Source organism: Labrus mixtus, chromosome 10 (genome assembly GCF_963584025.1).
Source record: "Labrus mixtus chromosome 10, fLabMix1.1, whole genome shotgun sequence".
NCBI classification, from domain to species: domain Eukaryota; kingdom Metazoa; phylum Chordata; class Actinopteri; order Labriformes; family Labridae; genus Labrus; species Labrus mixtus.
The window spans coordinates 2,997,126-3,024,671 of record NC_083621.1 but is presented as its reverse complement, the minus strand read 5'-3'; the positions used below and the strand labels follow the sequence as shown (position 1 = coordinate 3,024,671).

The 27,546-nt window shown below is 42.5% G+C and overlaps 1 protein-coding gene across 5 annotated transcripts in view; it reads right to left on the bottom strand.

Moving 5' to 3' along the window:
* gria2b (glutamate receptor, ionotropic, AMPA 2b) overlaps window positions 1-27,546 on the bottom strand; it is a 61,757-nt gene that overhangs the window by 24,588 nt on the left and 9,623 nt on the right. For all 5 annotated transcript variants that reach the window (XM_061047586.1, XM_061047582.1, XM_061047583.1 and 2 more), the window contains exon 3: window positions 3,431-3,670. In XM_061047586.1, the coding sequence (XP_060903569.1) occupies window positions 3,431-3,670 (240 nt within the window). The remainder of the gene's footprint in view (window positions 1-3,430; window positions 3,671-27,546) is intronic.

Below are 27,546 nucleotides of genomic sequence, written 5' to 3'. Positions count from 1 at the left end.
CATGAGTTTACTAACCTGCACTCGCTGTCGGGTCAGTGGTTCAAAGATCCAGCTAAATGTGATGTAATCATAACGTCTACTAGTCCACAATAAAAGCAGTTACTGTTAACAGAAGTGAAGTGGAGGCAGAGCATGTGTTTGATAGGTGGAAATGTGCAGCCGGGGAAGCTTAAGTGATGGGAAATGATTGAGAGTTAAAGGTAACACGGAGCAGAGATGCAAGAAATCCCTCTTAAGCCACCGGCACTGTTCAGCTTTAACACTCGTCAATAGAAAGCAGGCTTCCCTGAGTAGATTCTCTTCAGACTTCCTGAAGGCTGTCAGTGCATTATTTAACATTTTTTAAGCATTTCATTCACTAATTGAATGTAACAATGTCAAAGTGCTCACAGTATACTACATATAAAAACAATAAAATATGTTTGTTCTATATAGGGAATGAAGGAGATTAAGAAATGTAACATGAGAGCTAAGCATCACTTAACAGTGTTATTCAGCTGTAGCTGCAACCATTGATGTATTAATCATTATATTTACTGTAAAACTTCAAATTAAAGCCCATCCCAATTAAAACCCTGTCCATTTCAGTAGCACGGTGTAGCTGCACGTTTTGAAACAAAAGGCAGATCTCAATTAGAGGCCCCTATGTTTAGTGCTGATTAGTTAGCAGATTCAAAATAAGCAGAAAAAGCAGAAAAAAAAAAAAAAAATCTTTGAATTCTGCTCAAGAAAAACAGAGTGATGCTGGTGTGCGTACCGGCCGTGCAGCCAATCTGCGTCTTAAAAATCAGGATCAAATGAGTGTTTTTTTTTTACTAATGTTGTGCATAGGTAAATATTTGCTCTGGTGTGATCGTTCCACGTTTATAGACTTTCCCAAAGTTTTTGTTTAATAATAATTAAAGACTTGTATTGACGCCTGTCCCAAATATAGGCAGGGTCATTTCATAGACTGAAGGAAATAAAAGCCTGGGCTATTAATAGAAGTTTTACGGTAACTGAAGTAACAGTATTAAAATGGGAAGTATTGGTTGAATGGATTTATTTGCTGTTAGGGAGCTCTGCGCAAGAAGAGGCTGCTTCCCCCCCCCCCCCCCCCCCAAACAGTACAAAACCTAGAATCACGATTAGCAGACAACGCTTTGGAAGGAGTTGCATGACACAGCAAAGAGAAATTACACACAAACTGAAGTCATGTTTGTTTTGCACTCAGCTTTCTGATATTTTAAAGAACCGTACTTGTAATGTCCGGACCCTAGATGTGTGTGCAAAAACAGGAGGAAATAAAAAAGTGTGTTGAGAAAGAACTATTCACGCTGCGAGGAAAAAATGTCTGCTATAAAAAAAAAACAATTTCAAGACTTAAATCAGTGTGGACTACAAAAGAAGTCCCAGATGAAAGGGATCAAAGAAGTGAGATGAAATAGATTTGAATATGAAGTACGTCTGGATGTGAAAGTTTTTAGGGAGGAGGACTTTTCTTCTTTGACTGTCTGGCATCAAAAAAACATTCTGTGATCTGGTCCAATTACAGGTTCATGTGACCTGGAAACACTTACTTACATACACAACTTCAGACTGCAAAGTTTACACAAAGTGTAGACGACACAGACTCTTTTTTATTAACTTAAATGTGCAGACTGATAAGTAATTAGCGTTATCGCTTCCATTTGGAGACACTATTAAAAAGCATCTCTGACTCATCAGGGGGGATTGATTCGTCTAACGGGCTGATGGATCAGGAGGTTGGTGATGCTTGACATTGAGTTAGAGCTTGTGTCCAGATAATCACCAGTTTTTATCTACTATCCAGCCGGGTGTGAGAGTGTGTAAGTGTGTGTGTGTCTTTTGTGTGACTACGAGTTTGGATTTCTAAAGAGCACAATCTACCCAGAGGCTGACAGTACAGACCGGGCAGCTCCCAGATGTGAAGAGTTAGAGTGAAGCAGTGCAGAGCTGAGAGGAGCATGAAGTGAATCCTTAGAAAACCCTCATTTAAAAAAACAAAAAGCAACATTTTTGATATCAGATAAAATTATATAGCTGAGGAGAGAAACCTCCCATGTATCCCACTAAGGGCTTTGCTTACACCAGATGGGTAAGGGTGCAACTAGCGTTTTTTTCTGAGCGCCAGCGACTTCACCCAAATTGAAAATTCCCAGCCAGCGCTTTTCTGCCTGGGAAAAAACGCTAGGTGGACACGGGGCCTAAGAATAATATTTTGTTATTCAAACCAAGATGTTTGTTGTAAGGTTGTCACGATACCTGAATTTTACATTTAGATCTACGGCTAATAAAAATCAAACAACCTCAAAACCTGATGCGATATCGCGGCTGCAAAAAAATTGAATTCCTAGGCACCAAATGTTTGGTTATGTTTTTGGTTTTAATTACCAAAGGTTTGCATGCAAACTCCTGCACACTTTCCACATTGCACAACGTCACCAACGTTTTTGTCCAATATGGAGAGTGTTGAAAACTAACTGATAAATAGGACAGCAATAAAACAGTAAATCGTTTGTTGTAACAAGGTGGATATTATTGTAGATTCATAATCATGTCTGTCCGAGAGCAAAAATGAAATGAGACATTCAAAGGCACAGTGTGGACTTGTGGTCCCAATCACTGGGACTACAGAGAGACGCTGCACTGTCTTAACTACGGTGCGCCTAAAGGCACAAAAAAGTATGCAATTAACAGGATTTGGAGTGAATTTCAGACCTTAACCGCAGTCAGACAGTCATATTCAGCAACTAACTGCAATCACCCATTCAATTGTGGATTACCCTTCTGCTATTGTAATGGACATGTGGGTTCAGCTGTGAAGTTGTAGTGGTAATAAGTACTTCTAAAAACTGTGAGCTCATATCATGACCTCATTATGCAAACCAATGACTCATTTATGTAGATGAAGCAAGAACGTCCACATCTGCAGGGCACATTGCCTCCACTGTATGCCGTAGCGTACTCCGACTGTCTCCATTCCTCTTGGCATTACATAAAACAGACTCTCAAACACAGCAGGTGCACTACTTGATTGCATGTGACAGAAGAACCAAAATGACCTTTACCTAGAATTACCTGTGCTGTGCTACCTGCATGCAACGTGTTTTGCATATTTTTTACGGGTTTGTACTGGCTGAAGCAGCTTAAGCACAATCTGTGATTGCATGAAGAAAACCTGTTATTTTTTAAATCTGTTCAGAAATAATTTCCTGTGTGTAATATGTAGCTGTAGCCTCGTATGTATTTCATTAAAGTCTGTCACGCTTTTCCCCAATCCAATTTCCAGTGGAAACACATCAAGAGGCAACAACAGCTGCTGTGTTTTTGTGATTTAATGATGGCTGCATTAGGAGCGGCAGGGAATCAGACGTGGAGAGAAGCTTTTCCAAAGCACAAAAAAAGAAAGAAAGTGTCCTCAACTTACCGCGATCACTGTCGTACAGGTAGGCAAACTTGTCCCACTTGTAGTACTCGATGAGGCTGAGCAGAGGCCCCTTGATATCGGGTCTCATCTGGATGATGAACTGTTGAGTCCCGTCCAGAGGGAAGCTGGGCGTGATGAAGGAGACGTGGAGCGTCCCGCAGAAGGACGTGATGGTGTTCACCGACTTCTTGTCGTAGAAGCCGAAGATGGCGTACACTCCTCTTGAGAACTGTGAACAGACTGAAGCAGACGAAAGGGGCTTGTTAGCGTGTGTAACAGGGGGATCCTTTTTGTCAGAACAATCACATTTCTCTATTTTGAAACAAACTCTTGTGACATTTATTTCACGGCTCCTTGCTGTAACTCCTGACAGTGTTTATATACTGTTACTGTGATCCTTTATTGTACATTAGAGCTACATACGAGCATTCAGGGACGGCTCTTCCAGTTTCTCTTGTGGTGGATTAATGGAGAGCTTTCCATAAGTTGTGCCAGGGGAGTGCTTGTGTTGAACCATGATAGATCCACTGTATGCCAGTCACTGTGTTAAACTTTAATGAGTGGCCTCATGACTTTTTGATACACTGGGAATACGTTAAATATGAGTCAAGTATTCACCAAAACTTGACATTAACACTTCATATGGGATATTCACGTGTGCTGCACCAGTATATGCTGTACTGGTGCCTCCTGTAATGTTGACTCCTCCTATGAGAGCAGGGCATACACACCACAGAGCACTGATAAAGCAACAGCTATTGACAGTTTTATCTGGTCGAGGGACACATTCATTGGGGAAAAAAACACCAGCTCATATCACTCTGACAACTACCTTTAATACAAAATGTTAAAGGAGATCTATTCTGCAGATCCATAGATATAATGTCACAATGTTGCATGTCCTTAAAAAACCTCTGCAACTGTCATGTGCAATATAATATACACAGTTGTTGGCAAAATCGCCGGATGTGGGCTACTGCTGCTTTGAACGAGAGAACTTTGAATTTTCTTTAATTAATTTAATTTCAGGTGCTACAGTTTCCATTCACAGTGCTTCTTGTTACCCTGTTTCTGTCCTGTCTGCAGAGAGGTTCAGGGGCCAGATTGTTGATACATTTAAAAACAAGCTCTCAAAACTGAGTAAATTGTGTTTTTTTTCAGAATGTGACAGTGATGCGACCGGACAGGTTTTTTGTCCATTATTTTCAGGGCCTGGTTGTATAGTGATGAGAGGTTTCTGATTCTAGAGGGTGAAGCTTGTGACCAAACTGTCATACAGTATAAGAAATGAGAGAAAAGCATTGAATGCAAGAACACCTGCGCTGCTTGAGTTGGTATGTAGTGTCTTATTAATTTAAAGAAGTTACCTGTACCTGACGTCAGGTCCTGTTGTCTTTTTAAAGTCAAATGCATCACTCACTGGGAATCTATTGGGTAGACAATGTAAAAGAAAGAAGCAGGGTGCTGTCTCAGCAGCGTGTTGTAATCGATTTCATCTGACACTTATCCTGCAGCAGTGATTCAACGTGTTAAAAATGACAACATAGAAAGTATCAATCATCTGGCTGATGGTCAGGATTAATTTCAGTCTGATTCAGAATCAGCTAAAAGTCCTCCCCAGTAGTTTTGAAGCCATTTGAGTCATCTGTCTCTTGGTTGAAAGATTAGTGTTTGTTCTGCCCATGCATACATCCTGTATGTTCCTCGGGATTGTTGGTGAGGATGGCCTGGACCCCCCCTCCCCTTTACCGTGCCAGAAGCCCAGTAGACCTTGTCCTAGCAGCAGAAGCCAGGCTCTCGAGTAGACCGAGCTCCCCCAACCTTCAGGGAGGTGATCTGGCACTACTACCACTCGACGTCCCCGATGACCAGCCAGTACCGGACTGTGCCATCCCAACCATCACCCAACGCCCTGCCACTCCCAATGGACTGTGCCATCCCAACCATCACCCAACGCCCTGCCACCCCCAATGGACTGTGCCATCCCAACCATCACCCAATGCCCTGCCACTCCCAATGGACTGTGCCATCCCAACCATCACCCAACGCCCTGCCACTCCCATCGGACTGTGCTATCCCAACCATCACCTGACGACCAGCCAGAACCGGACTGTGTCGTCCCTTAACCATCACCCAACACCCTGCCAACCCCAATGGACTGTGCCATCCCAACCATCACCCAACGCCCTGCCACCCCCAACGGACTGTGCCATCCCAACCATCACCCAACGCCCTGCCACTCCCAATGGACTGTGCCATCCCAACCATCACCCAACGCCCTGCCAACCCCAACTGACTGTGCCATCCCAACCATCACCCAACGCCCTGCCACCCCCAACTGACTGTGCCATCCCAACCATCACCCAACGCCCTGCCACCCCCAATGGACTGTGCCATCCCAACCATCACCCAACGCCCTGCCAACCCCAACTGACTGTGCCATCCCAACCATCACCCAACGCCCTGCCACCCCCAACTGACTGTGCCATCCCAACCATCACCCAACGCCCTGCCACCCCAACGGACTGTGCCATCCCAACCATCACCCAACGCCCTGCCACTCCCAATGGACTGTGCCATCCCAACCATCACCCAACGCCCTGCCACCCCCAATGGACTGTGCCATCCCAACCATCACCCAACGCCCTGCCACCCCCAACGGACTGTGCCATCCCAACCATCACCCAACGCCCTGCCAACCCCAACGGACTGTGCCATCCCAACCATCACCCAACGCCCTGCCACCCCCAACGGACTGTGCCATCCCAACCATCACCCAATGCCCTGCCACTCCCAATGGACTGTGCCATCCCAACCATCACCCAACGCCCTGCCAACCCCAACGGACTGTGCCATCCCAACCATCACCCAACGCCCTGCCACCCCCATCGGACTGTGTTATCCCAACCATCACCCAACGCCCTGCCACTCCCATCGGACTGTGCTATCCCAACCATCACCCAACGCCCTGCCACCCCCAACGGACTGTGCTATCCCAACCATCACCCAACGCCCAGCCACCACCATCGGACTGTGCCGTCCCAACCATCACCTGACGACCAGCCAGTACCGGACTGTGCTGTCCCTTAACCATCACCTGTCTCCTAAACCTAACCATAACATGACTTCACTGAAACACTTGAGCTAGAGGCTGCCAGAGGTGCTGCTTGAGGGATCCTTACAGCATTACATTGTAAAGTATTGGTCTACAGAACAAGCCGTGTTATTAAATAAGTTAGAAGTGAAAGCCGGCTGCCTTTTTGAAGATGTGTATTCTCTTTCACACATGCTTTGGATGCCTTTAAAACTAAATGATTGCCTTTGTTAGGATCCTTTAATGGCAAGTAAACCAATGTTTTTGATGACTTTGTGAGTTCACATGAGATTATTTGTATTTCATCCACATGTTGTTGACTCTGCAGAATCCCCTTTGTTCAATAATTCATGCTCAATGCTCAGGTACGTACAGAAGCGTACCTTTTTCTGGCGTCTCCCTGTCATTATGCACAGAGCGCAGAGAGAGAAGGGCGCTGTGGGCAGGAGGTAAACATGAACGTCTCAGTAATCCCTGAGGTTGCAGGCTGTTTCTCAAACACTGTCAGCGGATTGGCATGTAGCTTGTAAATGTGTATCGATCAAATGTGAGTTAATCAGGCTTATTGACTTGGACTTGCGTGTCCTCCAGTGTAATTTAACTAATGAGTCATTTCCTTTTTACACAATATAACGGGAATTTCTTGCTGACAAAGGGATCTGGAAGTCCATACATCAGATATTAGCAAGCATGGTCTAAGTACTGTAGGCATCCTGCCACTTCTGCACCGCCTGTAGAAGCTTTCATTGATGAAATGTTGCATGCTGGGGAGCAGAAAGAGACACTGCTGTGGTCTTAGAAAAATGAGAAAGAGGAAATGGTAGTGAGCAGTCTCAGATTCAGGCTTTGCTCTTCAGCCTCTCTGTTAAGAGAGGCTTTTTGGGAAAGATTTATTCAGTTCCTGCTTAAATGTTTCACACATAGTGAGTGCTCTTTACAGCCGCTTTCTTGTACTGTTAAGCACAGAGCGGCTTCATTAGCAAAGTTTGGGTCCAAATTACCAGCAGCTCATTAAAGTTTTTACTCCAGCGAATGAATCAGGCAGGCTGCAGCGCTCGGGTCTTTCGTCTCAAACTTTGTCCCTGCTGAAAAAGACAGACTCGCTTTCACCATGCAAACTTAAATCAAACAAAGTTCCTCTGTTCTCCAAAAAGAGCTGTGACATTGGAGGAGTTATTTGGGGCAGCCTTAGTTCCTTCAACTACATTTTTGCACAGACATTTGGTAAGCTGGGATAATTGCAGTAGAGCACACCAAAGACCCGAAATGGACTGTGGTATAAAAACCAGTTCAGAAGATGATCATCTCTGCTGCCTGGTTTGAATTTAATATTTGTATATGTTGGCCCTCAATGCCAGTCAAATGTTAAGCTCAAGCTGCTACGTATCAACCTGCCTCTAGCTGAGGCTGTGTCCATAGACTGTCAGAAGCTCCGGTTAATGGGCCTGCTCTCCTGGCTCTACTACCCGGTTGTAAACAAGCACAGTGGACCGATAGCATCTCGTAGTAATAAAGCAGTTAGGCAGTATTTTGATTAAGAAAATTGAGATAAAAATGTATGTAGGCTGTGTGACGCCCTTCCCTCTGTCTGAATTTGTTTGGCTTCCTGGCTTGTTAGACAGTAGGCGGAGTCAGGGAGGCCATTAGTCCCACTGGGTACACCTGAGTCCATCAGGACTCTGCTTATAAGTGGCTTCCACTCTAACGTGTCTCTCTCCTCTCTTTCTCCCAGGCCTCCACCAGCTGGTTTGCTTTTGTTTGCACTTTACGACACTACACTCATCCATACATTGCATTCATGACTGATTTGACTGATTTACATAATTATGATTGTTTGATAATAAATTAACTTCCTTTAAACCTTGTTTCATGTGTGATACCCTTCCTTTGTCACTTACCAGTTCATGACAGATGTGTAAGGTTGAACTGGCATATCGGCCATCGCATTCAGGCTAGGATTGTGGATGTTAACGTGTAAGGAGGACTGAAAGCTGGCAATGCTAGTGTGCTCAATTCCGGCTGTTTGCTTACCTTATGACTAGTCAGTTAGTCTGACTTTAAATTCTGTTCGACCAGCTAGGAAATAATTTGCCGTGGAACATTCTTTGTTCAAATGTACAAGCCGTGTGTGGAAGAGGTTACTACAATGGTGTAACGTCTTGAATAAACTTCAGCTCTGATTGACCACCTTTCTTTGACTCATGGGAATTGTAGTATTTAGAAGATGTTCATCACCAAAGTGATGTTAAATACTTCATGCCCTAGACACACTTGGCCATAACCTAAAGCTTAAATATCTCTTCCATATTAACTGATACTTAAGTGTTTTTTGTATTTCCATGGTGCATCAGCAGTATCCCAAGAGCAAATGTACAGCTGTCAACAAGTTACTGTAATGTTCCATTGACATTTATGATGAAACAACCAAAAGCAAAGATCATAATGTAACACTAAAAAGAAATTGACTATTGTCTATATATCATAGTGGTGTCTCAGAGTAAACACACACCCTAAAGTACACTTTTTAGTAACTACTGTGGGTGAGAATTTAAAGCACAAGCAGGCACATTTCAAGGGGATGAGTGGTTCCTAATGCAAAGTAATCACTGATAATTAATTGCTGCAGTTAAATCAATACTTGGCAGTTACTTTTCTAAATCAACCACCCCTTGGCAAGTGGGCCGAAATGTTGCAGAGTAGTCCGACAGCTACTCTTGAGTGCACCAAGCTATATTTTGCACAGCAGTGAGAGTGTTACTTATTCACTTCAGAAGCAGATTTTCATCTTATCCAAGAGTTTTTTCAACCATTCACCCCCAGAATCAAAAGCTCCATCCTCAGGGCTACCTCAACCTCCACTGCCTTTTTCCCCCTCAGAGTCTAAAAAACAAACACTCACAGAGCTCAACATGGGCCGGAAATATGCCGGGGTAAGGCCAGCTTTAAGCCATTTCAGCCGTGTTCCTGTGCTTCTTAAATTTTTAAAGAGGACATATTATCTCCCTTTTCTACATTTTCAAACAGTCCCCTGTGGTCTAAATGAAACATCTGTGCTGTGCTTTGGTCAAAATATAACATGAATCAAGCACCAGAGGAGGTTTGTGACTCTGTATAAACCAGCTCTCTCAGAACGCTCCATTTTGGTGTGTGTGTCTCTTTAAATGCAATGAGCCCCCCCTGAATTTTCCCGGTAGACATCACTCCTTCACTAGTGAGAATAAAAATGGCGGACCTACCCGAAAGTATTTTTTTTCGGCTGGGGTGTAGTCCATGGTTGGAGATACCAGGGGAGGGGAGGGGATTTTATTTAACCAGAATCCCACTGTGACATCACAAGGGGAGAAAACAAAGGACTGGATGGATTTATTTCACATTTTGTGGGTCTTTGGACAATCAGGTTACCCAAATATATGTTCAAAAACACTGTAAAAGTGGATTTTTCATAATACGTCCCCTTTAAGACCAAATAAATGTACATCACAGTCGTCCAGGACAAACCATTAACAGCTGTCTGATCACCTCCGTCAGTCAGCAGCAGTGTTTCTAATCTTTTTAGCAGACGACAGTGGCTGGAGATGTGGTCACAGAGAGATCAGAACTCACTAATCTAATTTCACTTTTGTCTTATTGGAGCTAATAGAACCCAAAGTGTCTGTCGTCGGTTAACTGCCACAGTCTTATGGGGAAATTATCCCCGTACAATTAGGTGAGGATAATGAAACATTCCTCAGAAAAAAGAGGTCGAGTTACACGTTCAGCGAGCGAGGGCAAAGTATCTGTTCATAACTGCTGACTTGACTGAACGCAGCCTGAAAACGATGGGGAAGAAACCAATCGTCCCAACCAGTATCAAGAAGCAACTGAAGAGAGGAAATGTCTGTAAATCTGTCGGACCAAAAGTGATGAAGGGAATATGAGGTCCAACAAGATCACATAAGTTCTTGCTTTCTCGTTGGCTATAAAGAAAGATACAAAAGGTTGATGGTAAGTGGACTTGGACTTGTATCACACTTTTCTAGTCTGCTGACTCAAAGCTGTCACATTCCCACATTCACAAATGGCTGGCATAGCAGCAGGAGCAACTTGGGGTTCAGTGTCTTGCCCGCGGGAACACTTCAACATGTGACTACAGGATCTGGGCATCAAACCCCCCTAAACCCTCAGATTGAGAGACAACCGACTCTACCACTGAGCCACATGTGATCGCTCTTCAATGCACTCATCCCTGGGGTCATTCTATAGTAAATATGCATATGCACGAGGTGATTATGCACATGTATAATTAAACACACACTAAGATCTTTCATCTGCTCTCTGTTACTATAAAAACATGTGTTTGTGGGTGTTTTCTGTAAATGTTACTATATGTAGGAGGTGAAATTTGGCCATCACACACTCCATTAAAGAGAGAAACACATTGTTGTTTTCACACCACCATAGTTTTTCTTACACATTTGTAGTTTGTATTTATGTTGTAGATTGAAACTTAAGACACAAACTCTTTCATAAACCAATAAAAACATTGTAAGTTAAGAGCCCGACCGATCAATCAGCCAGCCGATAATCTAGGCCGATGTCAGCATATCACATGATTATCGGTATCTGCTAAAAAAATCTTGTCTTAAAATCTTTTTAACTAGTGTTTGATAACTGCATTTGATAGATCAACACAATAAATTTGTATCTATATCTGAACTAGATCTAAAAAAGATATCGGCGGGTATATTGGTATCGGCCTCAAATATCGGTATCAGCCCCAAAACTCCTATATCAATCGTGCCCTGTTATAGAATATTAATTTATCTTCAAACGGACATTAAAGCGTCACATCACCAGCACAACATAATAGAGTTCAACAGTGTGGTTCCAGAAGTAAAAACCCCTTTTATTTTCTCCATAGCGTAATTGATTACTAGCCATTATGTCATAACCCTCCAAGGTAGACTGACCACGAGCTACCTGAGTGTGAAACGCTGGTTTATGCTCAATCATTTGATATCAACCTCGTTTTTAGAAAGACATGGTTTATTCACGATATCAGGGAAGAGAACTACACTACCCACGATCATAGAGTGTCACAGCGACGTCTCTGAATTGTTGAGCTTGTTGTTACCATGGCAATGCTTCCCACTTCCCGTTATGTTTTCTGCTGCAGGAAGAAGCTAACCAAAGTCATAAACACTAAATGACATCGTCTTGTGATCAGCCCAGGGCAAAAATAATAATAAGACTTATTATATGGATTTCTGCATTACAGGACTGATATCGTATTTGTTGCATTGGTTTCAATGAGTACATAATAATAGTAATGAATATCTTTATTGGTGCTCTGTCCTATTCAGATTTCTTGGAGACAATTTAAGTCCTCAGCTGCCTTGATTCTCCAGCATTACTTCCCCCTTTATTATTTAGAATAATGTGTCATATATCAGCTGAATTAATGTCTCCTTCTTGTAGCTTTATGTCATAGTTCTTGCTGCTGAGCATGACAATGATTGGGTATAAAACTCTTCGTGTCTGACAAAGCTCACTTTTGTTCTTAGGGGGAAACGTCCTTTCTGAACAGCATCACAAAAACAGAATAAATACAATATAGCACTTTTTATATTAGATGCCGGGCCTTGAAGCTAATAGAGCTGTAGAGTTCTCTTCTGTTTGCTCAGGATTAAAACTCTCTGAGCTCATGCTTAAAGACTGAATATCTGTATGACTGTGCTGCAGCTGGAGTGTTACAGTATGACAACATGTTACTAAGCATGTTCATTCAACATCTTAAAGCGATGCATTACCCGTTTCTTTTCTCAAGGCAGCTGCTGTTCAGGCAGGTTTTGGCAGGAAAACGAGGACCTGGAGATTTTTGTGTGAGGCGTTAGAAATCTTTAATTAAGGTAAAAAAAAATGTCAGCTAAAAACAGTAACTTTCAGAAACAGTGAGGATGGTGGGAAAAGTCATTAAGCCTTCGTCACATCTGGCTGCGTCTCAAAGTAACCAGGGAGAATGTGCCCTCAGAAATCTCCCTTCAAACAGAAAAAAAAAAAAACAAGCGACTAGGAAAATCTTTTTTTTTTCCCCCAGTGTTGATGAGGTTACTCTAATTAGGCACCATGAGCAAAATGTTGAAACACGTCTTATTATTGCTCACTGTGGGGTCTGTAAGCTGGGTTATGGACCACGTTGTGTTACGCTATGTTTTTCTGTTACGAAAAGATAAAAATATGAGGAAAAATTCAGTTCTCGCCTGTTCAAATGAGATAAAAACGCTGTCGGCCTGAGGGACTTGTAATCCCAACATTGTCGTTTTTACTACACTTGTGTCTGTTTTTGGCGTTTTTGTGGACGCACAGCTGGTTGTTCTCCAAGCTCCTCTTGAAGCATTTTAATTGTTTCATCCATTAACTGGTGTATTTATTGGACAGCTGAAGAGAGACAGGAAACGTTGGGAGGTGAGAGTGAGGGACGACATGCAGTCATGGATGGAACCCACGGTCGCTGCGTCGATTACTACACCCCCTGTAGGCTACATAGCGCACGTCATAACCGCTAAGCTATCTGGAGCCCCCGATTATGAAGTCAGGACATCCTCTCCTTTGTCCTTTTCCCAAAGTAAACATCAAATTAACAGGATTGCTCATCAAGGATTTATATGATGACCGTTAGTCCTCCAGAGTCTTTGATATCTGAACTTTTCTTAGTTACGGGATGTTTCCTTAACAACGGTGATCTATCGAGGGGTAGTAGACCGTCGCTATGCATAGTTGGCCAATCAGAATCAAGTATTTAACACATCTGTTGCAAACTTTGTGGCACTGGTAATTAGGTTAATTGTCTAAACTTTGGCTCAGTAATGGACGATGTTTTGTTGTAAAATCTTCCAAGGTTTTTTTTTTTTGCAGCCTTATTTCGACCACAGACAAATGAGCCCTAATCAGAACCCTCCTTGTGATCAGAAGGTCCTGATCACCTCATTATCACTTTGTGTTAAATTTATCGCAGCGGTGACTCTGGCACTGAGCGTCACCTTCAGAGGAGAAGGTGCTCCCTGTGAATTATATTTAGCCGTCCCAATTAGCTGACCTCCTTTTCACCACTGTGCCACTGAAGGCATCTCCTCCACTGTTTACACCACTGCTCTGTCACTGATCAAAGATTAAACCTGCATAAATTTACTGATGATAACAAACATCCTCATTCAGCTGATGTCTAATAAGCCTCGCATCAGAGCGAAACTTTTTAAGACGGTGAGGACGATGTATTAGGTTTTTAGTTACACAAACAATTTTAAGTCTGCGAGTGAACTCAGTTTGATCTCAGACGTGCAAACCAAAGTTTGATCACAATACAATTATAAAGCGTCATGTAGATTATACTCGGATACATTAGCTCGTCTGTAAACATATTCTCGTCCTCAGGTCGGGGGTTGGGTGTGGAGTAGCAGAGAGAACCACTCCCATGATTCCCCGCCAGCCTCAACGTCATCTTTTGGTTTGTTATTGTTTTGATTGCGAGCCCCCTTGTTGCCAAATTTACATACTGTAAGGCTGCTCAATTAACCTTAATTCTATCGTTATCGCGATATGAGCCTTCACAATAAACACATCTTAAAAGTCAGAATTAATCGCATTCAATTAAAAAGCCCACTTTGATTGTAGTCAATCAATGCTCTCTCACTCAGCATGTGAACATTTAACCAGTTGTATGAAGGCCTGTGTTTAATGTTCATGCCTTTACTTGATCCAGTCAGATGAAGCTAAAGCTACCTATGAGCTGCTCTCAGATTAATAAGTGCCAATTTAGTCGAGGAAAACTATTTTTTTTTGTTTGTAGAAGGGACTTGCTGCAAACACAGATATTCTGTGAAGTTATGAGTTACAGCTCAAATATTCGGTTTAGTTTTGTGTATTCATCAGCATTCATATCATTTCATATTCATATTTCATATTTTTATATCATCGCAATATTGAAAAATTGTATCATCAGTTTGTCATATCATGCTGGCCTACTGTCAATTCATCAATATGCTCGCACATTTAGAAATATTAAAATAATGTCTCAAAACTCCTGACAGCATTTCAACCTCGTGACCCCGTGCTTTGTGAATCTCTGGCAGCCATGTTAGTGAAAACAGAAAGTGGCAATAAATCATTAATTGTAACAAGCTAAATACATGTTAAACAATCTAATATTAAATGCAGTGATCAGGGACTCGTTTGTAAAATAAACAGTGGTAAGATATCTAATAGAAGAGCATTGCATCTGCAAAATGATGAATCAGATTAACACACACACACACACACGTCACTGTGGTGGTGATGATCATCTGCAGTCCAGTCACAGCTAACAGAGCTGCCTGTTAGATATCGCACCCTCTCCGACACTCCTGTTCTCACCACGGAGAAACGGCCTCTGGACTTTGGGGATTTTATGTAAAACTGATCTGTCACCAGCTGGCAGGCAGCTTAATGCCAACACTGATGATATATAGTTCCTGCACAGAAATACTGTGACCTTGTATATCTACGAGAAACTGGGGGAGACTTGAGTTTGTCACTGCCTTCCCAAACAACTCATATGACTGCTCCAAAACACGGCTACCTGATGTTTCAGGTGTGCTTCATACAGATAAAAACAATGTTAAGGTTAACAGTCAAGCATGCAAAATACATCATTTATTGACGGCTGCTTAGAAACACGATGAGAACCGCAGTACAAAGTTTAAACGCACAGAGTGTAATATCGGCCACCAGGGGGCTCTCAATAAAAACAATAAAAAGAGATGACGTGGAGGTGGAGTCTCTCTGCTACTCCCTACCCCCTCCTCCTCCAGGGGCCAGCAGGTTGGAACGGCGCTCCTACTTCATAATCACACACTGGGAGATCAATTTTAAGTAGTTGCGGAGTTCATTGAGGACCCTAACCCCCAATTTCCAAATACTGCGGTACGTCAGCGCCGTACGTCAATTTCAAAATAAAACACAATATATGGACAACAAATCATCCTCCTTTATTCCCGCGTGATCTTGTAGTTCTCCTGTGATGTGTGTACAGCTGATCATGGCTGCGCCCACGTTTCAGAAACGGATCCAGCGGTGCATGGCGTGCGTTGTCCGACAGAGCAAAACCGTGGCGCTGACAGACCATTTTTCACGGACTATGTGGAAATTTGGGGTAAAGAGGGGCGCAAGTCAAAACCTGCCTGTCTATTTAAGTTGATCTTTAAACTGTAAGTGTTGCTGGAGCTATTTGACCTCTTCAAGCAGTTCACTCTTCATGCACCTTCAGTAGAGGGTGAAGTCGAGCCGGGAACCCGACTCGGCTTCTGTTGCGGGGATCACTGTAGTAGCAAAAAGGCAAACTGAAAGTGGAGCTACGGTACTGCCCTGCATTAAATCTCAATGTGAAAAAAAGACTTCTGTTTCCCATCAAAATAGATAAAACGAGGTCCAGGGCCCTTAAGGATGTCCTCCCTTGTGGTAAAAAAAAAAAAACTTTGCTGCCTTTTTCCCCCCCTGTCCCTCAGATATCGTCAGTCTGCCTCTGCCTTTCAATCATTTCTAGAACATCATGTTTAAGCTCTCCTCGGTGCTCTCCACAGTTTTTGGACCTTTTTAAATTCCTCCTGTCGGTCCTGCCCTGCTGTAGGTAAAGCAAGGACACCTCAAAGTGGTTTCTATGTGTTATTTTTTCTTCTTCAGTATTTCCTTCCTTAAAATAACAACCTCAGGAAGAGAAAAGGGACAAAGACGTTCTTAACTTGAAGAAATGACACGAGAACAATTTACAGACTTTCATCTTTTCTCCTCATCTCAATTAAAACGCTGTTCAGCCCTCAGCTAGATTCCTCTTCACACATTTCCCAAAGGATTTCTTTAGTTAAATCTTTCTCTTTTTTTCCCAAAGACCTGATATCATTCAGCAGGCTGGAGCATCCTCTAACACTTGAAGAAAGCTAAATATTTATCAATAAGCTCTGAGGTATGAGGAGCGTGGGCGCTGTTTTGTAACATGTAAGAGCTTTGTCTCCAGCCGCTGATCTGCTCTCTTTCCCTCTGTACACTGTTGCCACGGTAACATATTTCAGCCATGTTCCCTTTTTTTCACACTGCAAGAAAATGTTTGCTCCTCAGATCATCAGTTTGTGTCGTGTGGAGGTGATTTTAAAAGCAAGTGAAGAAAGGAAACAAACTGAGGAGTAGGGATGGGAATCGCAGGGTAACGCACGATCCAATACGATAAGAGACGATATGATACGGCATGACACAATACAATACGTGGTCCATGATAACGTTTATATCACAATATGATACGACTAGAGAGGCAACGATTGGGAAAATCAGGGCTGATACCGAGTCCAATGTTTCAAATAACAACTTTGCTGATTCCCGATTGCCGATACCGATGTTTGTTACATGACTTCTTTTGGGTGTCAGACTCCCACAATGCAACACTTTCTCTCCTGTTGGACAATGAAAACAGATCAGGTGGCTTCATCTGACCAATAAAATAATCTCTTCTCTGAATCAGTAGTTAGGTCTACTAGATGTCATTAAATTGAATTGGCGCAACAAAAAAACATCGGCTACAGGCCACGTTATTTGGCGATGTCTGTCAGCAGGGCAGATATTGGCCGATACCGATGTTGAACCGATGCATCTGTGCACCCCTAGATAAAACGATACAAAACATAGGATAGGATAGGATACATGGCCCATCTGTGTTGTCTTTTTCTTCTTCTTATATCTCGCTGACAACTTATTTATTGTCCAATTAACTTCAGTTCACGTCACCCTCATCATGCATGTCATACGTTTCACTGTGTAGAGTCAGGAAGTAGTGACATGGTGACTCACATGTGGGGTTAAATCAGTGTGAGCACCATGTTTTTTCTTATTAATATATCAATATTTGGTACCAGCAACTCAATAAAAGGATCACATGAGTCAGGTCAACACCAGCCTTATTAATTTTTTTTGACAAAAACCTTGAATCTGTAAACTTCATGTGTAGTTTATCTATTGGTAAGATTGGTATATTGGTAAGTTTGCTGTTGCCAGGGAAACAGCTCTTAGTCATGCAGTTGACTGACAGATCGAGAAGACTTCTTGGAGGTGTCAGTATGGCCCAGCGAGGCACTCTGGGAAATGTTTCTCTGTCCCTTTGAGCAGCTCTTCCAGCAGCTGGTTTCTAGAAGAACAGTGCAGCTCAGTTCTTATCAACTTCTGATCCTCCTCGTCCTCCTCCTCCTCCTCCTCCTCCTCCTCACTTCCTCGTTTTCCGTGTCTCTCTTGCTCCCCTTCTCTGTCTCCCTTTGTTCGCTGACCTGTTTCCTGAAGGCTTTCTGATGGCTTTGGATGGAGGATGGAGGTTTTCACAATAATCAAGTCTGATAAAGGCACAGTGTGCCATCATTGTGCGGCTGCTCTCGTGGTCCAATTGTCATTTCTGCTCCTCCTCTTGTCGTGTTCTACCCACTTCCTGATGCTCGATGTAGAGCATGAGCAGCTTGTCTGTGCAGGGAATTGACTGACTAGAGTAGCTACATCCAGTCGCACTAACTAAACCATGTACTGTCCTCTCCGGTATTTCTCCTGTGGATTTTGAATCGATATTCTTAATTACATCAACAGCGGCTCTACTTTACACATCAAAGTCAATTAAGGCGTCCTAATCAGGGCTACACTGGCTTTAAAGTAGAGGTATCATCCTGGGAAAAGCTTTTGAAGTTTAAAGTAAATAACTCCTGTGATGTTGAAGTTGTAAAGTGTTACCGATACAAACGCCGTTAACTTTCATCGGTGTACGATCCAGAGTTTCGGGTGCTCGGAAGAAGCTTTAATACAATACAGAAGAAAAATCAGCTTATATGGTACCTTAAAAAGAAAAGTAACAAAACGTACTTTAAGGAAGCTGAAATTATATTTTTAAAAGCGTGCAAAACTGGGCTGAATGGAAGCAACCTGCACTTGTAATGGTGATAAACCAAAGTCGCTATTATGATCTCAAACAGACTTAAACCAACCCAGGTTTTTCATCAGATAAAGATACGAACAGATCCCCAAGTAGACTTAAAAATACAGGTAATACATAAGGTATAAGGCATGTCTCAAATTTAGGTAAAGAAAAAAACAAATCCAGCCAAACTGAAAGTTTTATTTTAACAGAATGTTGGTTTTCTAGTCTTTTAAAAAAAATTCTCTATCAGCATCTTACCCACAAACACGGGGTATAGGTGATAAAATGTCTTCATAACAACTGATTAACAAGCTCCTTTAATCAATAAAAGGGCATTCAGACTCTTGATTGAATACATATAAACTATATGTAGATATCTTCTAATGAAGCCAGGAAAACTTTCTTAACTTTATAAGTTAAGGACTTGAATTGTTCCTTAAGGTGTGTTGCCCTTCAGGTCTACAGACCAACATATTCATATACTACAGTACTGCGAACACAGTAGTTAGAGGCGGCTGTGGCTCAGTGGTAGAGTGGGTCGTCTCTCAACTGGAAGGTCGGGGGTTCGATCCCAAGCTCCTGCAACATGACCGATGTGTACTTGGGTAAGACACTTAACCCCAAGCAATTCTCCTGCTTCGTTTGAGGCGTATGAATGTGTATGACTGGGATTAGTTACTTCTGATGGACTCTTTACACAGCAGCCTCCTCCATCAGTGTGTGAACGTGTAGGTTTGACCTGCGGTGTAAAAGTGCTTCGAGTAGTCAGAAGACTAGAAAAGAAATAAACAAGCTCAAGTCCATTTACCATTCAAGATACATTTTTGTGATATTAACGCAATTAACTGTTCAGACGTTTGCTGCATTAACAACATCATGTTGCAGAATTGTAAAAAGTAAGAAATTCATGCTTTGGCAGGACTGTCTGCAGGAGAGAAAAGAAAGATGCTTTTTTTTTTAATGGAGGTTTGAACAATAATTTCTCATGGATTCCCAAGAAATCACAGCATCGAGACACAGAACTACATGAATGACTCGGTTTCTGCAACTTCCTGTTGAGTCATACGTGTTGCCCGTTGCAGTCTGCATCACCAGCTGCAAGCCGTGTTTTGCCCTTGACTTTCTATGTTACTCTGTAGTGCAGAAATTAAATTCCAGTTTGGCCAGACTCCATGCAAATCGCTGAAAATTGTGTTGTTGTTCCCTGTTGAGTCATGCACATGAAAACTTCTCCAGCAGACACAAACACTCATGCAAGATAATGTCCTCATGAGCGATGTCCAGATTTCTGACTCAATATCAAGCAGCTGTCTGATCATAGATATTGATTCTGCAAAGTCCGAAACCAATACATGACACTCACACCGCTCCTTTGTTCACACTCAGTCTTTCAGCTGTAATAAAACATATTGTGTGTGTGTGCTGACCTTTTAGTGGGAATAGCGGCGCAGACTTTGGACCTGCTGTTCTGCTGTTTCTAATGATCCTGCAGCAGCCTGCCACAGTGAAATTAGCAACATCTATGAAAACACTGCTTCATCCAGCATCTCGGAGAGCTGCTGCCATGGCAACCAGACACTCAGTGTTTGCCGAGGAGGAATCAGGATCGACTCAGAGAGAGAGACAATACGATCCCGTGTGTGATGGTCCCTGTTCAAGATGCTTTTATATCACAGACGAACTGAATCTAAAGGTTTTCTTGTACATAGCACTCACAGTCCATACAGCACCTGTTAGTCTCCATTTTTCTCTACATCATTCCTCTTCAACCACCATTTATTTTCTCCTTTCTTTTATCTTAGAGGAATTAAGGATGCAACAGGAGTTGTCCTATTCAATGAAAAGTTCCCAACACCTTGAAATATTTGCTCTTAGACACTTGAAACAACCCAAGGAAATTTATCAGCTCCCCATCTCCATTTGCCGCTGACTCCGTTTATCCCCTTTTCTACATCCCTTACTCCATCCACATCCCTTTACATGTTTAGCAGCTCAAAAACCTCCTTATTTATCTGATACTGGCATCTGTTAAAAACTCTAAATTCAGCCTCTTTTTGGAAGGGTTCGTTTCAGCTTTGTTTCCCTTCGTTTCCCACTTTCTGCTGATTGGCCAGCCCTCTATGGAAGCCTTCCAAGGGGTCAGAACGCTGCAGGGCTGCCAGGGGAGGGCTGCAGCTCTCCAGTGCTGGGAGAAGAGAGCCTATAGGTAAGAGGTTATACGGGCTTATTTAGAGGCTTGAAGCCGTCTCTTGGTTTCATATCGGGGAACTGTCGCATGATTTGCAGAGGGAACCGTTTAGCGATTTTCCAAGAATGCCACATTCATTTGTTCATCTACTTTGCTGCAGCTGCATGTTTAAAACACTTTTTTGATTTTGTGTCTTTGTCAGAAATTACACACTTTGTGTTCGTGCCAGGGAAAAGTCCTGTAGAAAAAGAAGATTACTTAACTAAAAAAGCTAATGCTTCAAAAGACAGCCGACAGTGTTTTTGACCTTCCTGAGGACTCTGTTTCTCACAAACAAAACGAGCATGAAAAAGTAAGGTTGAGATTGCAGCTGTGCGCTTTCAAAGGATTTGATGTCTCTTCCTCAATGCCGGGGATTTTCATGCAAATCAGACTATTTTTTGACAATCAACCCCGTCACAAGGAGCGCTGCGTGCTGTGCAGGAGCAACACAAAAGAGAACTTGTTGTGTTGACGAAACGCTGGATTGTGACGCAGTTATATCCGAATAGCAGGGAGTTTTTGCATGACTAGAAAGGAAAATGCACGTAGAGTATCAACCTGCATGGTACATACTATCACTCAACCATGCCCTGTGACTTTAAGGCTTAATATAATTGATACAGGTGGGTGGAGATAAAGATTTCCCCCTGTTGAGGTGTCATGAATACAAAATGAGATACAGCCTAATGAGTAAAGTTAGAATGTGTACCTTTATTCACGTTAAACTTCCTTGCTATATCTGAGAAAAAGAAACTGCATTTGTAAGAGAGCAGAAAATGTAACTGGGCTGCAATTCGAAACAATATGATACACATCTGATAATCCCTGTGCCTACTGCTAAATCCCATTAATGTAGGCAGAGATAAGAGGGATTTAAATGTATTTTATTTGAGGTAATGTTTGTGCTCTGACATCTTCTCGAGGGCAAATGTAGGAATCAGAAAATGTCTGGTAATGTATGCAGCTGTCCTCTTTTCCCAGTGTTTCTCCTGCTGTTTGATCACAGCAGGGGGGAGGGGGGGAGCTGTTTTGAGATGTGAGGGCTATTTTCTACATCCTGGGTCAGTTTGAAATGTCTGTTTCTGGACCTGACTGCTACATGTTCTGTATAGACGGTCTCAACACCAAACCCTAAATGTTTCAAAGCGTCCCGAGTGTTGAAAGTTTGGGATAGTTGGCATCTTCCCTTCTGCATCATTCCAACCTCTGTCTGCCTGTAGTGTGTAGGCGGCAGAATATACCTCGGCCCGAGCATGTGTATGTACTGGTCTGTTTGTTTGCCCTCTCTGTCAGAGACCTGTCACACACAGTGAGCTCACCTGCCAGAGGGCTCGGGTGCTGACCCAGCTTTAGTGGACACACACCGCTGGCTGAAGTCTACCCTCTCTGCCTTTTCATTTCAAACTACTCTTCTTGTTTTCCTCTTCTAATTGGCTGTGTCATTTTTTTTTTCATTTTATTGTTTAGACGTACTTGGCTGTCCTTGTGGTCACCCCCCGCACTGAATTGGGTTTTACTCTTAAGGGATTTGACCTTATCTCGTAGTGTGTGAGGAGACAATTACTTCAACAAAATCTTGGGGATTAAGTGCCTTCCTCGCTGCATTGTGGCAGTTTCTGCTGACTCAACTGCAAGACGTGGAAGTCCAAAACAATAAAATAAAAACTGCTAAATGCTGCATGGAGGGTCAGTTCCCCCAACTTTTACAGAAACAAATAAAAAACATGTTTCTTTACTGATATATGGAGTAATGCCGTGTCCAGCTTTTTCACAAAATGTCGCCTCTTTCTTCTCTTACTTCAAAACCACAACAGGAAATGTATATTTATATTCCCAGTGCTCACAGCAAAACAATTACCTAACATCCCTCTCCTTGTTTGTCTGGATGATCATACTTGCTCTCTATAGCTTTAAGAGGTCAAGGAGACTAATTAAACCAAACAATGTCTGCAAGACGGTGAGATATAACTACAGATACAGTAGGAAATATTATGAAACTCATTTTTTTTTGCCGTTTCAGAAAACAAGCTGACTGCTTGGATGTGCACCAGAGAGCTTATTTAGCCTCCAACCCTCTGAGTGGGCGAGCAGGTACATGTCTTTGATTGACAGCTGAGCTAGCATGGGCATCTGCTGCCATCTCAAGAAACACTTTTCATCTGTTACTGTAGTTTATAAGCCAGGAACAGACAGCGTTTTTTAAGCTGGTGTTAGAAAAAAAAAAAAAAAAGAGTCAAACATAAAACCTCTAAACTGACAAGACAGGTGCAATGTAACAGGTTACGCAACAGTTAGTTCTGACGGAGGAGTCTGATTGGACAAGAGACATTCAGTGAGTGCTGACATGGAGTACAACATCGATCGGACTTTTCACAACGTGTATCATTTCACCTCGGCCAGGTGTTCTGAATACAGTTAATTAAAGGAGCAAAAAGGTAACTCTGACACCTGGTGTTTACAACGGGTACTGCAGTCCAAATTCTAAACATCATAGAGAGCTGTCTCCCCCTCCTCCTCTCTAGAGTCCATGCTCACTCAGGTCACCATGTGGTGGACTCTGAAGCTTCAGTGTTTATCCAGCTCTGCATGGGTCTGTAAACCTTTCTGTGTTCTAACCTCTCTCCATTTTTCAAAAGCATCTCCAATATTGATCCTAGTTTGAGCACGTTTCTGCTCGTGGAGCTTATTAGAAACATGCAGAGGCTTTTTAGGTCGGGTACAATCACTTCTATCTGAACCACTTCTCTTACCCGCTTCCATCGCTGCAACACCTGTTGGTTTGACCTGATAACTGCTCTCATATCTGACAAAACCGAGGGGCGTCCAAAACAGCCGTGTGGGGGTGACTTAAAAGCGCCTACCTTCTCTGGTCCAAACAAATCCAGATCATTCAGGAGCAGAATCTAAAGTTAGAAGGAGAACATACTGGCTGCTGCATTGTTGTCAGAGAAGCCAGCACTTCAACATAGCATGTTTCCTTAACGTCTGATCATATAGTAAGCTCACTTTATCATTTAATTCAGTAGATATCTTACAGATTGGATCTTTAACATTGCAGCAGACAGTGTTAGTCTTTATGAATGTGATACCTGTCTTTTATTTCACTGCGTAATGGCTCAATTAAATACGCAACAGCACCAACGCACAGAGACGCTGTTTTGCTCTGCAGCATAGATGTGTAGGTGAGAAACTGCCCTGTTTGGGAACCCTGACCTTCCTTTAGCATCCTCTGAATCCATCCCTAACAGACCCATGAGACCAGATCAAAGACAGACTTCACATGGTGAAAGCAGGCGACAAAAATCGTCACAGACTCACACTAGAAGAAAACACAGAAACTGGAACTGTGTCTTCTTGTCATCGCTCCAAAATGACGTTCTTACTTTGTTGTGTTTTTACTTTTTGTGTCCTCTTTTTTTGTCACCTATAATGTCAAGTTGTTATTTCTCATTGTTAGTTCCAATAAGCTTCAACTAACAGAAGACAGTTATTCATTTCCTGGATAGTTTTTATTTGCACTTTTATCCTGCAGCTATTGTAAACACTTTCCTAATCTTATTCATGGAAACAATTTCTGTGGCTCTGAAGTCATTTCTTCCACCTTTGCTGTTATTGTTCCCTTTGTCTGATATCTGTAGCAATAACCCCGCAAGTTGAAGATGGATTGTACCCCTTTTCTTTCCGTTTCTTAATAGAGCAGCGGGGCAATAGACCGAAACTACAAAATAAAATCAACACACAAAACAAAGAGAGAATAGCATCACCTCCACACATACCTTCCAAAACACAAAGACAGGATAAAGCATCCACTCCAAAGCCTCACTAAAAACAGCAAAACCGTCCTGTTTGCAGTCCCCTGTAGGTTCCACTTGATCCATCCCAAAGCAGCCCAGGAGACGGGGCAGATCAAAGAATCCGCCCACAGACTGTGGCATTACAGGCCTTCACACGGTGAGACATGCAGGCTTCTTTTAATGCGGATGAAAACATCACAGAGACACAGGGGAGGGGAGGGAGACCAGGCAGCACATGGCTGGAAATCAAGTAAACTCTCTCAGTGAGAGCTCATGCTAAAACCCTCAGAACTTCAGTCACTCGTTTCTGTTGGTACTAAACATCGCTCTTATCTGCATTTTAAAGCCCAGGATGAGTTTTTAGCTGGTTGCAAAACATACAGGAATAATGTTTGATGCCTCTATATGACCTAACAGGAACATTTATTCTAGTTTTCTTAAATGCCTGTTATAGTAGCTTCCAGGTGACTGTCACACAAAACAACTGGCACAACTTAAAGGGATACTTCACCCATTTGCATTAATCTTTGTATCATTAGACACCTGGTAGTATTTTTGAATGGTCATGCATCCCGTCCTCATTTTTCCCTGAGATGGGAAATCTTTGTATTTCTGAGTCTGTAAAGGAGCTTCCAGTGACGCAAACATCGTAATTTTGCGTCACCGGAAGCTGTTGCGGTTAGTGGGGTGAAACTACAACGCTAGTTCCTCATATTTTCGACCACTGAAGCTACAGACCAATCATAGATCAGTGGGTGGGAACTCACTCCCAGAATTGAAACTTAACGTCCGCCATATTGCTTGGAAGCTATGCTAACAGGCTCTATGGAGGAAGCTGATGATGGGGGAAAAATATAAATATAATATAATTTGGTGTCTTTCATCCACATGAGCCAAAAAGACACTTTCTGCCTTTTCTCGGCCAAGAAGGCACCATAAAAATTTATTTCACATTTCTACTACATATATGACCCAACGTCAATACAGATTCATGTTTCAACGGGTGAAGTATCCCTTTAAGCATGTTCAGCTCAAGATCAGCAAAGAGATACGGTGTACCAGTTTGTCCACAGGGGGCGCTAAAGTTGACGAAATCCACTGGTAATGACGTTAATAGCCGTTGCACAATTACAGCATGCAGCAACAACAGCCAGGGATAACAAATAACTGCACAACATCACTAATAACTCATGTTGTACTGATTGTATTCTCACAATAAAGACTAATATTTAGTGATACATATTTGCTCGTCACAGCTCATTTATTTGTGCATACAGACTGTGGTGTCAGATATCAAAGATGAACCGTTACTCCTTCATAAATCCTTTACTCTTTATTAAAACAGCCTCGAGCTTTCAGACAAATATACCCCCAAGTATGAACCCTGAGTGTGTCTGTGTTCATGCTGGTCACTCCTCTCGTCCGTCTGTCACATATGAGAGCTGGCAAACGTCCCTCTTTGCTCGTTAAAGCCTTGCACCGCAATGCATGATGGTATATATTGCTGGGTTTGTGACCATTGGTTGTTCACTACTTGTGACAACGATTTGAGGGATACAGTCGTTGAGTCCGCTACATAAGGTAAAACAATGCGCGTTCAGAATTCAGACATTACTCGTACACGTTTAGTTTAATTGAGCATCATCTATATGGGCTCTAATGTATCGCTGAAGTAAATTATAATTGAGTCATATTGGTCTCACAGCTTGTACCTTTTGAAGCATGAAATCATTTCTGCAGGTTTTGAAAATGCAAGTGACAAGCCAACAGCTGCTGAGAGGCGCTGGCTTTGGTCCAGAAGAGACCTTTTGTTTGAGCAGACCGTCAGGGAACAAGTTCTTACCGGAGCACAAAAGCCCCGTCGACAGTTACCGACGCTGCTCTACAAGCACCGCTGACAGGATAAAGAAATGTTTCAACTGCATCAAGCTCGAAATGAAGTCAACAAAGTGAGAGACAGGACTGAAGTAAAGTAAAAATCACCAGGCGTCAGTGTTGATTTACTGAGATGTTGAAGGGGTGACAGGGGCGTTGATTGTTCAGAAATTATAAATCCAAAGGGTTGACAGGCGAGAAAATACATTTTACTTTGACAGAATGCAACAGAGAATCAGTAATTGTTAGTTAAAAAAACACAATTAACATGATTTTATTTTGTTTTTGTAAGTACCTTCCTTATAAGACTTCGAATGAAATGTAGCTTTCATGCTAATTCCAGCATTTCAACATTTGCTCATCTTGCTGATTTTTTGACCGATGTGCACAGTCACAATTCAATCAATGCATAAAATAAATTCATAAATATGGAGAGATCAAACAGCCAATCACACCGCAGGAAAAACTACAAGCTAGGACTCAGCAGTAGGGCTGGGAATTGAATCGAGTCTCAATGTCAGTTATGATTCTGCCTCCCAACGATCATAAAGGAGTACTGGGCCACATGTCACACATCTATGAATCACAATCTATCACGCTTGTCCCGTTTGGGGGCTGGAGCCGATCCCAGCTGTCATTGGGCGAGAGGCGGGAACACTGTGGACTGGTCGCTGGTTAATCACAGGGCTGACGTATATGCTGCATTCATGTGGTGTCGGACACATCGGAAAAACGAGTTTACGAGTTGTAAAATGCAAATGAACACCTGCTCAAGTTGGAAACTCAGAAAAGAATTAGGTGCCCGACTTCCCGACTTGACGTCATAATCGTCATCACCTGGGGGGCAAAATATGTTTTCTTCTTCTTCGTAGCATCAACGCTTTTTTGTGCAGTTGTTACAAAATTCCAACTTCCTGAACTGAAATCACGTGAACAAACTGAAGTCGGAAGAACGACTTAATAACTCGGAAACTACTCGAAAATCTAAATATCTCGCGGCTGCCGGGCTTGTGGCGGCCGAGCTCACGGCTCACGGCGGCCGCAGCAGCTGTCTCGCCGCTATATTTATATTTTTTCGCCATGATCAGCTTTCTCCATAGAGCCTGTTAGCATAGCTTCAAAGCAATATGGCGGACGTTAAGTTTCGATTCTGGGAGTGAGTTCCCACCAACT